At 35.3% G+C, this 12,605-nt stretch overlaps 2 protein-coding genes across 2 annotated transcripts; one reads left to right on the top strand and one right to left on the bottom strand.

The window, feature by feature from the left end:
- Nucleotides 1–163: 163 nt before the first annotated feature.
- Nucleotides 164–5,214, top strand: LOC132275330 (COBRA-like protein 7). Its single transcript, XM_059776795.1, has 2 exons — nt 164–991; nt 3,449–5,214. The coding sequence occupies exons 1-2, from the start codon at nt 460–462 to the stop codon at nt 4,864–4,866; spliced, it is 1,950 nt and encodes a 649-aa protein (XP_059632778.1). The 5' UTR covers nt 164–459; the 3' UTR covers nt 4,867–5,214.
- Nucleotides 5,215–6,291: 1,077 nt separating this feature from the next.
- LOC132275329 (two-component response regulator ARR2-like) lies at nt 6,292–11,310 on the bottom strand. Its single transcript, XM_059776794.1, has 6 exons — nt 10,801–11,310; nt 10,034–10,186; nt 9,542–9,919; nt 8,443–8,519; nt 7,094–8,272; nt 6,292–6,968 (listed from the first exon to the last, which is right to left on the bottom strand). The coding sequence occupies exons 1-6, from the start codon at nt 10,976–10,978 to the stop codon at nt 6,897–6,899; spliced, it is 2,037 nt and encodes a 678-aa protein (XP_059632777.1). The 5' UTR covers nt 10,979–11,310; the 3' UTR covers nt 6,292–6,896.
- Between the last annotated feature and the right edge of the window lie 1,295 nt (nt 11,311–12,605).

Here is a 12,605-nt window from a genome sequence, read left to right as displayed (position 1 = left end):
ACTAGTGTAATGTTAGGAATTAATATTTGATTTTGTAATATGATTTATTGAGACCTTGACAAATTGTACATTCCCCCACACTCTTTATTCAAATTTCCAGATGGTGTGAAAACAACAATCTTCTCACCCACCAACGGCCATTTCGCATATATATATATATTATAATGCACTCCTACTGTATAGTTGTACGCACAATCAATTATTTAAATTTAAAATTAAAAAAAAAAAAAAAACGAAAAAAAAAAACAGAACGAGTAAGCCACTCAAAGCGCCAACATAAGCATACAGCTTCAACCAAGCTGTCGATTATTTCCTCACCGCGTTTCCGCTAACCTTTTTCAACTTCTCTCTCTCACTAGAACTAGTCTAATATAGTACTCAAAATATACTCTCCCTCTCTCTCTATATCTATATATTCACAAACAAATCTTTCTCTCTCCAGTTTGAAATCCAAATAACATGGCTCCCTGTCTCTTCATCTTGACCCTCATCATCGCCGCCATCTGCTCCACCATCTCTGCCCAAACCCCTCCTGCCCCAGCACCGGCCTCCGATGCCTGTAACGAAATATTCTTATCCTACGCCTACACTACCGGAATAAAGATCCCTCCGACTCTCAAGTCCGATGCGACCCACCAGCCCTACCGGTTCGAATCCACAGTTACCATACTCAACAACGGCCTCGAAGAGCTCAAGTCTTGGACGGTTTTTGTTGGTTTCCAGCACAACGAGTACTTGGTGTCCGCTTCCAATGCTGTGCTCGCCGACGGGACTAGCCTTCCGGCTAATGTTGGGAACGGCACCGTTTTTGCTGGCTACCCGGCCACTGATCTCAAGACTGCCGTCGAGACCGCCGGTGATGTGACCCAGATGTCGGTCCAGATCGATTTGGTGGGTACCCAGTTTGGAATCGGGTCCCCAAATGTCCCAATGCCCACCAATATATCGCTTGCCAATGATGGCTTTATTTGCCCTAAACCCTCTATGCAAGGTATTTCCCAAATTAATTTTGCTGATTTTATTCATGTCTATATATTTACATGTATGTGTGTGTATATATGTGCTGTAGATGGTTTCTGTTGATAAGTTGATGGGTTTGGATTGATTTCTCTGTGCAAAGCCATTTTCTTTTTTCTAATTATTTTAGATAAGGTTTAGCTTATTTTCTTTTTGGTTATTGAGAAATTGTAACAAAGCAAATGAAAAATTGGGTTTTGTGACATAAAAATGAAGCTTTGAGAAACTGCTTTTCTGGGTTTTGTTTTATTTAATTTCATCTCTCTCTTTTTCCCCATTTTTTATTTTTTCTTTAATTATCATGTGTGCGCTATAGATCTTGGAATGGCTTTAAATTGATGTTATTATATTATGCTCTCTGTATCTGGACGGTTCTGTGTGATGATGACATTATTATTTAATGGGTTTAATAGTTTGAAAAAGTTGGGAACTTTAGGAAATTTAGTTATAGTATTGATGGCATGTGCTTGTTGTGTTTTGAAGACAAAATTACTAATTATGATATTCCAATCTAACATCCCTGTAATATACAATTGAATTGAAATGGAGAGAAACAAACTATAAGGTTATATAAAGATTGAAAGCATATAGCAGAAATATATAGATATTTTCACCATAGAGTTTTAATACACTCAAAATGTGTGAAATTTAGAACAATTTTTTTGAGAAATAGCAATTAGCAGATTTTTTATAAGCATAATTTTATGTACATGTGTAACATGCCACCATTTCTGCAAAACATACATTTTCTTTTTCCGAAAAAACCGTCAAAACTCTTTTGCATATTGTCATTCTTATCTAGTAGAGAAGCATGTTAACCTGTTCACTTTTGTTAGTATTCTCATTGCTACAACCTTTGCGGTGTTAGATATTTCTGTACAAAAAAAAGAAAAAAAAAAAAAGAGAATAATATGATATTGATACTTAGTTCAGGGACCTTGAACTAGAAAATCACTACCTTCAACGTGTGAACTACAAGTTTTGCCTGATCTAGCTTATATTAATTATTGTAGCACTTCTAAGCACTCGTCTGACTCAGCATAGATTTCACCTTGTTGGATGTTCTTCTGCTTATCTTTTCCTCCCTTCTGAGTTCTGACAATTGACTGCAAGCATGTCTTAATGGGTTTTGTTCTTATTGAAGCTAAAACATCAACCTTTTGACTATTTTCTTGTACAAAAGTTTATCAGTCAACTTCAATATAATATAATTTGGTAATTGCTATTATGTGTGGCAAAATATTGCAAACAAAATGAAAAGGAAGTCAGATAATTATTGTTCGTTAAAGGAATTGTCGTGCTGACAAGTTAAATATGTGGTCTATAACTACCTAAAATGTTATGGAAGTTTCTAAGTAATTGCAACATAATTATTCTTTTGGTTATTTCATCTTCTTCTTTTTTTCTTTTCTTTTTTTTTTCTTTTATATATATATATATACTGCTTGTACATTTAGAGTTCAAATCTCCTAGTCTTAGAGTTCTTGAAACTCAATGGTTCCTTTGTGCCTTAGAAATATTTTTACCTTGAAAGATGTGATAGGCACCTGTTAAACCCAAACGGATAGGTAAGTTGGCTGAGACAATGGATTGGGAACCAGCCATGTTAGTTTTGACTTCTTTTGAGTTACCTAAATTAGATGCTTTTCAAGTGATGTATATACTGGTTGATTCAAAATAGAATAGGGACATTCTAGCATCATCAAGGGGAAATAAAGTTTGTACCTTTTAGCACCATGGTTTTTTTTTTTACCTCAGGAAAGTAGCAGAATTTGGAGACTTGAACCCTTAAGAGATATGGTTTGCCTGGTAGACCATTGGTCAGACATGGTAACTCTTTGATTGTATGCACTAGGTTGATGCTTTCCAATTAAACACATAACCATATAATTTTATGTAGCTTAATGAAGAAATATAGTGTTCATCTATAAAATATATACATGGACACAAAGGTACCAGAAAAGCATGACATAAATATATCTATGTGTTTGGGAATATATGAAATGTTAGCATAATGATGCACCAAGACCTGATTACTCTCAATTCAGCTCAGGCATGAAGCTGCCATTCCAAATTCAATGATACAATTTTCAGGAGTATTACGAGGCTTATATTTGGATGCTGTTGGTCTTTGAATTCATTTGTTTGTAATTAATATTGTGTCCCAAAAACACTTTTTTTTTCCCCCAACTATTTTGGAAATGAGGTGGAATCAGAATGTGGAGGTATACTTTTTATTTTATTTGACATCTCTCTCTTGTTCCTTTCTGATTTACCACAAAATAAATAAATAAATCTGGTTGGAGCAATTTTTCTCAGCAGGCTTCTTGTTTAGGAGAATATAATATATAATTTTTTTTTTTTTTTTTGGGATTTGAATTTGATGTCTTGTGGTCACACTGATGTTGTGTGGTTGCTTATTGATTCATAGGGAAAAGTGAAATGCATGTTTGCTGTACCAGAGATTCGAACTTTAAATCAAACATCACCACGGATGACGAATTTTTGCCCCGTCAAGATGGTGATCTTACAATAATGTATGATGTTATCAGAACGTATGACACGAATTATTGGGCACAGGTTACAATCTCAAATCACAATCCTCTTGGCCGTCTTGATAATTGGAGATTAAGCTGGGACTGGATGAGGGATGAGTTTATATTTGCCATGAAAGGGGCCTATCCGACAGTTGTTGATTCATCTGATTGTGTATTTGGCCGGCAAGGTCAGTACTACAAGGACATGGACTTTACCAATGTATTGAGTTGTGAAAAAAGGCCAACCATAATTGACCTGCCGCTGACAAAGGCCAATGACACAAATCTTGGAATGATACCTTTTTGTTGCCGAAATGGTACAATCTTGCCCCCATTGATGGATCCAAGTAAGTCGACTTCTGTTTTCCAACTTAATGTCTTCAAAATGGAACCAGATCTCAACCGTTCCCAGCTCAGCCCACCACAGAACTGGAACATCAGTGGCCGGCTAAATCCAGATTATAAATGCGGACCTCCAGTGCGGGTGAGCCCTAGCCAATTCCCGGACCCAAGTGGGTTACCATCAGATTCAACTGCAATCGCAAGCTGGCAAGTGGTGTGCAACATCACACAGCCTAAGGGAGCAAGCCCCAGATGCTGTGTCTCCTTTTCTGCATTTTATAATGAGTCTGTCATTCCATGCAAGACCTGTGCTTGTGGGTGCCCTAGTAACACCGGTCGTACTTGTAGCACTACTGCCCCAGCTCTTCTTCTTCCATCTCAGGCTATTCTTCTTCCTTTTGAGAATCGAACTAACTTGGCTGTAGCTTGGGCAGATCTTAAACATTTCACAAAGCCAGATCCATTGCCCTGCGGAGATAACTGTGGTGTCAGCCTCAATTGGCATTTGTATACAGATCACAGTGGCGGGTGGACTGCAAGGATCACGATTTTCAATTGGGATGACACCGCATTTGTTGACTGGTTTGCTGCAGTACAATTGGATAAAGCGGCTCCTGGATTTGAAAAGGTGTACTCATTCAATGGAAGCGCCTTGAATGACGTCAACAATACAATATTCATGCAGGGCCTTGAAGGTTTGAACTATCTCGTGGCAGAATCAGGTGGTGCTAACCCACAGAAGGATCCTAGGGTGCCTGGAAAACAACAGTCAGTGATCTCTTTTACAAAGAAAAATATCCCTGCAATTGATGTGGCTGGTGGGGATGGGTTTCCTACTAAAGTATATTTCAATGGGGAGGAATGCTCACTTCCAACAGTACGTCCAACTAGCAATACTCATAGGAAGGGCTCAACCATAATAATTTCATTACTCCTAGCTGTGTTAGTATTCATGTTATTGCAGCAATAGCTAGCCATGGGATGAGGTATGACTGCTTGTTTGTAGCATATTCCGCGTTTTTTCATTCTTTCGGTGATTTGTTGGACAAATGCTCTCTCTGTTGGGTGCTTAGGCGGTTCGACTACCAGATTATAGTGCAGAAAGTTCTTATACTTGAGTGGTGGATCACATTGCTCTGAGATTCCTGAGTAATATCAGACTTATATTTTTTTTTTTGGTTAAAGGGTAAGCTTGATATCAGACTTACATTGTTACAGCTAATATGTGGAAATGGTACATACTTTGTTATTGTGTACACAGCATTAAAACAGGTTTTTCTATGATTGATTCTTTGTAGTAGTATTTTTCATTTGTTTCCCTTGGGTGTATGATGTGATGATGATGATATGCATTAATGTTTTAGCTTCTCTGTTTTTCCAAACACAGCCGGGTACTTTTATAATTATTTTCTTAAAAAGAATGAGATTTAATGCATGTTAAAAATATATAATGAGTTAATTAGAAGAAAAAAAAACTGTAAAATTTTAGAAAACAAAAATTACAAACATGTAACTCTAAGCTCCATGTTTTTTACTTCATTTATGATTACAGGGATAAAATAACACATATAGGGAGGCTATATTTGCACTCCATTTTTTTTTTCAATGGAAATCTCTTTACCTTTTTCTTTTAAAAGAAATGACAAGAAATTTAATAATGCATCATTTCTTAATTTATAATATCATAATTACCTTTTATACAACTTTAACTTTTTTTTACCTTCTTTCTTTTTGTTTGAGGTCCCTTCAAAGAAATAATTTATTCCATACTAATAATTTTATCTTTGGCAGTTAGAAGAGATAGTTTATTCCATAATGACTTTTTTTTATATATATAATCGAAAGAAATATTTATTCAACAAAGTTAACTTTTTTTCAGTCTTGTCAAAAGAGGTAATTTTTTTTTTTGGTAATTTTTTTATGGGTCCTTAAAAAAGAAATAATTTATTCCATAAAAATAACTTTTGTTTTAAAAAATATATATATTTTTAATCCTCTTCTTTTCCTACCGTTTTTTTGGATCTTGACAAAAGAGAGCTAAAATATTAAAGATTAGAGATGAGGAAAGAAGATCTAAAAAGACAATTGTGTTATTTAAAAAGTAATAATTATTTATTTGTAAAATTAGGATTAAAATTACATTTCATTTAAAATTGTAATGCAAATATGTCTCCCTATACGGGAGTAGGATAAGAATATATCAAATATATTCCGGTGATATTTTTTTTTAGGGTTGTCGTATTGTAGCCATGTCCATATTCGTGCTTCCAAGCTACTCGTATAACATGCTGCCTGACATTTGAATTAAGAGAGTAGTAGTCAAGCTTATTAAACATTACAAACTACTATGGTCAATATACATGAAGCATATAAAGCAGGATTGAGAACATTACAGTGATTGTCAGCAAAATTTAAAGCATGAATAAGAACTTTAATCTTTTAAATACAGAAGCTAAAAAGAATACCAAGACTTTGTGTCCTGAGCAATCAAATAATCTGTACATTACTTTCAGTTCCTAGAAAAACAACCCCCGTTATTCAGAGTTAGAAAAACTCCTACAAGTTCAAAGATAAGTCAGAAGCTTTTCTTTGGAACTCTTAGTCTTAAGCCCAATACCTACACACAGCCTCACAAGTACACCTAAATTATGTTTCTTGCTAGATTCACCTACGAAAAGCAGACCAAAACTTCGCATGTACGCCTTTGCATATCATGCTGCTGTTTCTTACACGTTTCTGCCCCAACTTCCACCATAATTGATCTGTCCGAATTGAACGATCTGTTCCATCTTTAAACTCCAAATTGAACAAGCACAACAAGCTATCACAACCGGAAAATGCAGCAAAGTGAAATTGAGATCCTGTGTCAAGTAGACATGAATAATGAAACTGAATCTTCACCCTTCGATTGCAGAAGAAATAAGTTAAACTCATCTCTGATACCAGCTATGTACAATAGAAACTGCCAGACGTAAAAAGAGCTGGAGCGTGAAGCATGTGCTACACAGGAAGATTATCCAAGGGATACCCATCAAACCCAAAGTCATTTTCAACCGGTCCAATGCCTTCTTGCTGCAAGATAACAGTATGAATTTGAGATGATAAAATTAATGCACACATTTATCTACTAAATTCAGAATCTATATGCAGATTTCAATAAGCAAAATACAGAAAGGATAGAAAGCCAGGAAATCGACCTGCTTGAGAAGTGCACTCATTAGGTCATCCTGACCAAACTGTTCATGATATAAGGTATTCTGACAGCCAGCATCAGGAAGTCGTTCAGCCTTAACCCTTACTGAATGATCATTGAGAAATGTGTTAAGTTGCTGCGCAATATGCGAGGCATTCCCGTGGCCAGTGGCTTCCCCAGCTGAGAACATTGCTTTGCCAAGAGATGCATTCCTATTCTGTTCACTGTTTTGACCAGATGAAAAGTTTTGGTGAACCAAAATTGATGGTGGTACATCGAGACTCCCTTGTATATTTGCATGTTGGGATGGGTCAAAGATCAAGCCAACATTCTCTGACTCCCAATCTTGGGATTTATGTTGATTCAGCTCACTAAATATATCATAGCTTGGAACAAATCCTCTTGATCCTTTCATTTCTGAGTCAACCTCTTCTTGGAGCACCCCTTTAGATGTGAGACTGGAAATCATCCCTGAATCATTCCCAAGAGGAAAAGTATTGCCTGGCAATTCTGTGTTTTGGTCCACTGAGAAATCTACCATTGATGTGGTGTGGGGAACTGAATTGTATAGTGCCCCTCTGACATTGTTAACTATTCCATTTCTTGCCAAAACCCCAGTGGCTATCCCATTTGACATAATAGGTTGCGCTATGGATGATGGAATCCTCGAAACCTGACTTCCGTTAGTTTCATTCATTACTTGCACCCTTGACTGTGATGGAGCGATATGCACCAGTAAAGAACTACTCTGGCTTCCATGGGCATTGACTTGCATGTTCATGCCCCTGAAGGACTGTGCCGATTGGTGCAAATTGGCAAGCTGCTTTGGCTCCATGGTTGTTGGGATTCCATGAAGCAAGTTAATTTGCTTGGTGTTATTGCTCAATTGTTGATGCTGTCCCTCTCCAAATCTTAACTTTGGAGTTTCAAAGCTAAAAAGGTTCCTTTGATCAACAAGAGGCATGGAAATGCCAGATTTGTTGGACCTACCGAGTGCTGCTGCTTGGAGTGTGGCAAGACTTTGGGCTGGAAGTTGGCCAGTGGCTGCAAGAGCTTGAAGATCAAGCCCATTGAGTGAAGATATTGACCCAAAGGATGCTTCTGGGCCTCCCATGAAGGAGTTATTAAGTCCAGTCTGGTGTTGTGATACTCCACTTAGCCTTCTAAGATATAGGCGATATTTCTGCACCAGATAGCTGCAGTTATGAGTACTCCTAGGTACTAACATGTACCGCTATGTAGCAAATACAAGTCACAATGGACTTAAATGTGTCACAAATGATTTTTTTTTTCTTTCTATCAATCAAGGTTTTCTTCATGAAATGTCCTTCAACAAGAAAAGTAACACCATACCTGAAGGTGGCTAGCAACATTTTCTCTAGTGAGCCCAGGAACATTCATTAACTCCAGAATTCTCTTAGGAACAGCCTCTGTATTCATAGATCAGACTTGAAAATATGAGGAAATGTAGAACAAAGTATAGGAAATATACATTAATGGCACCACATGGCACATGTGAGGGGACCAAGACTTGCAAATGACCTATATTACTTTCATTTTATATTCAGATCTACCCATAAATAATTAAATTTATGGTTTAGCTTGGAAAAACAAAAACAAAAAAATCAATTATGAACCAGTAGTTAGTGCATAATTTTACAGCCAAACAGAGGATGTGATTCATGAAAGAATTCTGCTATAAATCCAAGCTAATCTACAAGTTATTTGCAGTTGACAGGTTTGAGACCTACATTCTACCGTGTTGACATGGAGTGGTTGTCCTTGACAATAACCATAGGCATGAACCTTTACCATGGTACAGAACTAGATGACAAATTGTGATTGTGATAGTAGTAATTTTGGGTTAACATTCCCATGTTCCCACATTAAAAATGTGTTTGACCAAGGAATCAATTGCTATTCAATACATTTGAGAGAAGCTACAAGAGCAAGATTCCACAACATAGATGTTGAAGAAGATAGTTCAATAACTATAGAATAGATAACAGATGATAGTTGACATCCATGGATTTCATCAGATCTTTCGATACTTAATATTCAATGAAGTTCCATTCAGGTTATAGCCAAGGTCATAACATTGTGATACAAATTCTCTAGCTAAACAAAGTGCTCTGGCTCTAAAGAAGTTTCCAGGGAACTCTTTATCCCTTTTGAGTATACCACTCTCTATCTTGCAATTATGTCTTTTCTTCAATTATTTTGTTTCCCAATAAAAAATGAGAAAAGGCATATAGATACAGCAGAGGATTCAAGGCATTAGAAAAATTACATAAATGAGTATCCACAACCTACAGTAACATCGTTAGTTCTTATCAATCGAACAGCACCAGTAATGCATGTTTATATTGCGGAAACAGCACAAAGTGGCAAAATAAAGTACAAATAAGAAACAGATGAAAAAAATAGAAAGAAATAGGCAAAAGATTCATACTATCGATGCCAAGTTGATTGACAGCTCCCACAAACTGTTGATGCAGCTCAACTGACCAAACCACTCGCGGCTTCTTTAATGTAGATGTGTCATCCCTCTCCTCCACATCATCTTCCTCATCCTTCCTCCTCTTCGAGTTTCTCCAACTCCCTTCATTTGCCGAGGACGAGTAATCAGCATCTTCAGACGGCTTTGGTTGCCGTTCTCCTTCTTCAACACTTGATTGCTCAAAATCCTTCCACTCATGCTTCCTCTTCCGAACCACATGCTGCCATATGTTCTTCAAAGCTTCAATGCGAACCGGTTTGATCAGATAATCACATGCGCCATGAGTAACACCCTTCATCACAACACTTTTACTGTCGTCCGCCGACATCACTGTAAAATTACGAAAATCAGATCTCAAAATCTCATTCTAATTAAAATAAATGAAAACTAATTTTCTTTTCTAATGAAGGTCAACATCTAAAATGATTGAAACATTATACTTACTAATAACAGGCAGGTCCATCTCCAACCCAATGCGCTCAAGGAGTTTAAATCCATCCATGTCAGGCATGTGGACATCGCTTATAACAATATCAAACCCATTTTTGTTCTCCCGTAGTAGCGATAATGCAATCTCTGCTCGATTGCATTTGGTAACTGAAAACTCCAATTTTTTTACACAATTACTAAATAAATCAGAGACACAATTACTAAATAAATCAGAGATTATAACACCTTTACTCTCATGACTACACATATCCACCAGAAAAAGGAAAAATGAACTGTCTATTCTTGGATACACAAATGCTACAAAATAATTTTTTCTTAATGAAAAAACTTTAAAACCTCAAATTGACCCTAAACCAAGTTGAACAAATTTGGAATTATTAAATATTATTCCAAACTCCAAACATAAGATGCTATGTCACATCTACTGTAATTTTCAACTTAACCCATTTCTAAATCTGAACAATATCAAATCTCAAAGCATATATGATGTGATATTGTACCCAAATCTAGATGGGTTTTCTACAATTTTCTTTATCTAACACAAATTCCTAATCCTACAAAGGAACAAAAGAATTGGTCTCCCATATTTTCGCATATCATGAATCAGTATAATTAAAGAGGAAAACAGAAAAAATTAAACATTTCAATCCCAAAAATCAAAACAAGAACACAGCTTGAGACCACTTGAATAGTCAACTCTTCACAAAAGTTCAATATTCAAGGGCTGAATATAATCATATATATGTATATATATTATATACCTTCATAGAGGCAGTTCCGAAGCATCTTCTCCAAGATCATGAGACAAGTGGGGTCATCGTCGACAACCAGCACTCGGAGACCAGCCGGAAACTGGTCGGAAACCCCATCTCCAGATTTCCACGAAACACTCGAACTCGGCATCGAAATCGATTTCGCTGAGTGACCACCCAGATTCATTATTCAAAACTTCAACCCGAAAACAGTATACACATATATATATCTCTATATATGCACATAACTATGTGACTGAGCTTTGCATTCACATAACCCAAGACCCAATCCAATCAATTCAGAGAAAAAACCAGATTTGCTAGAGCGTATTAGGAGAGAGAGAAAGTGGAAGGGAAAATTATAGAAAATAATCTTGTTGTAGTGTGTGTATATGAGATTGAATGAAGACGTGGTTGTGTGCTAATGCTTGAAGATGTTCAGAAGTTGATTTGTGTTCTCTGGATGCACTTGTTGTGGGTTTATTTTAATTTCTTAATATTTTTATAATTTAAAAGTGGGTCTCCCCGTTGAGTGTGGATCCAGCTCATGTATGAGTTTAACTAACCCCACGCCAGCCAAAAACATAATATATGTAGTAATAATATTATATATATATGCACACACATATACAGACACATGGAATTTAATGTAGTATTACTTACACATATATTCAAGTGTATATAAATATATATAACTGGTCTTTTCACAAAAATTTTGTTGTTTCTTGCAAAGTTAATTACATATATTGATATATATATATATGTATGTATATTCAAGTGTATATAATATATTATATATATACACACAGATATATGTACAAATGCTCTTTTCACAAAAATTTTGTTGTTTCTTTCAGAATTGAAAGTAATCTATATTTAGAAGTTTATAACTACAAATATCTCAATCCCAATCATTAATTTATTGTTCTACTATATCAAACAGATTACTATTTACATCAATAGCAGTTTCAGAAATTAAGCTTTTTTCCTCTCCCTCGTTTTTTTTGGGCCACGGGCACCTCCACTAAATTATAATATATGTGATAATTTTTAACTTTTTTTTATATATATGAAAATTTTTATATGGTGACTCCCTAACGTTTTTTCTTTTCTAAAAATATCTCTTTTAACTTTCTTTTTTTTTATTTTGTCTTTTTACTCTTCAAATTCCTTCCTCGATGAACTTTAATTTTTCCTTTTAAAATTCTTTAATTTTTCTTTCCTTTTTTTATTTTACTTCTTAAAATTCTTGTTTTTAATGTACATATTTGAATAATTTCCTTCTTCTTCTTCTTTTATATTTTATAATTATTTATTGTGTATATATATATTTTGCACTCTGCTCCTGAATTAAAATTCTGACTCCATCGGCTATTATATTCTGGGAGAATGGTCAATCTAATATAGTCTCTCTCTCTTCTAAACTTGCAAATTTCAAAAACAAATCTACTCTGTTTAACTATTTTACTCTAAATCTTAAAAAGCATATTACGTTAATATAATTAACTGTAGTTCCAAAATTAGCCCATGGTTTTTAAATTTTATGACAGTCAATCTTGATTGAATTACCAAATAATAACTCTTCTTCATTTTGAATTTAAAATGCTCTGTTAAAAGTTTTTCTTGTATTGAGTTTACTGACTCTGGATGTGCTCAGTGAGTCAAATTTTAAATCAGATATTCACTTACCTGAATTACCTCAAACATGATTATTATTAATATGATTAGTTATTTTTTCACATTTTTTTAACTTCTTGGTGGTGCATTTTAACTAATTAATATAAACAATCAACTCGTTAAAATTTTCAAATTAT

This window comes from Cornus florida, unplaced genomic scaffold (assembly GCF_030987335.1).
Source record: "Cornus florida cultivar Cherokee Brave unplaced genomic scaffold, ASM3098733v1 CherokeeBrave_3.0.0_Hap2_Chr09, whole genome shotgun sequence".
Classification (NCBI taxonomy): domain Eukaryota; kingdom Viridiplantae; phylum Streptophyta; class Magnoliopsida; order Cornales; family Cornaceae; genus Cornus; species Cornus florida.
The sequence above is the reverse complement of the archived record's forward strand: the minus strand, read 5'-3'. Positions and strand labels throughout refer to the sequence as shown.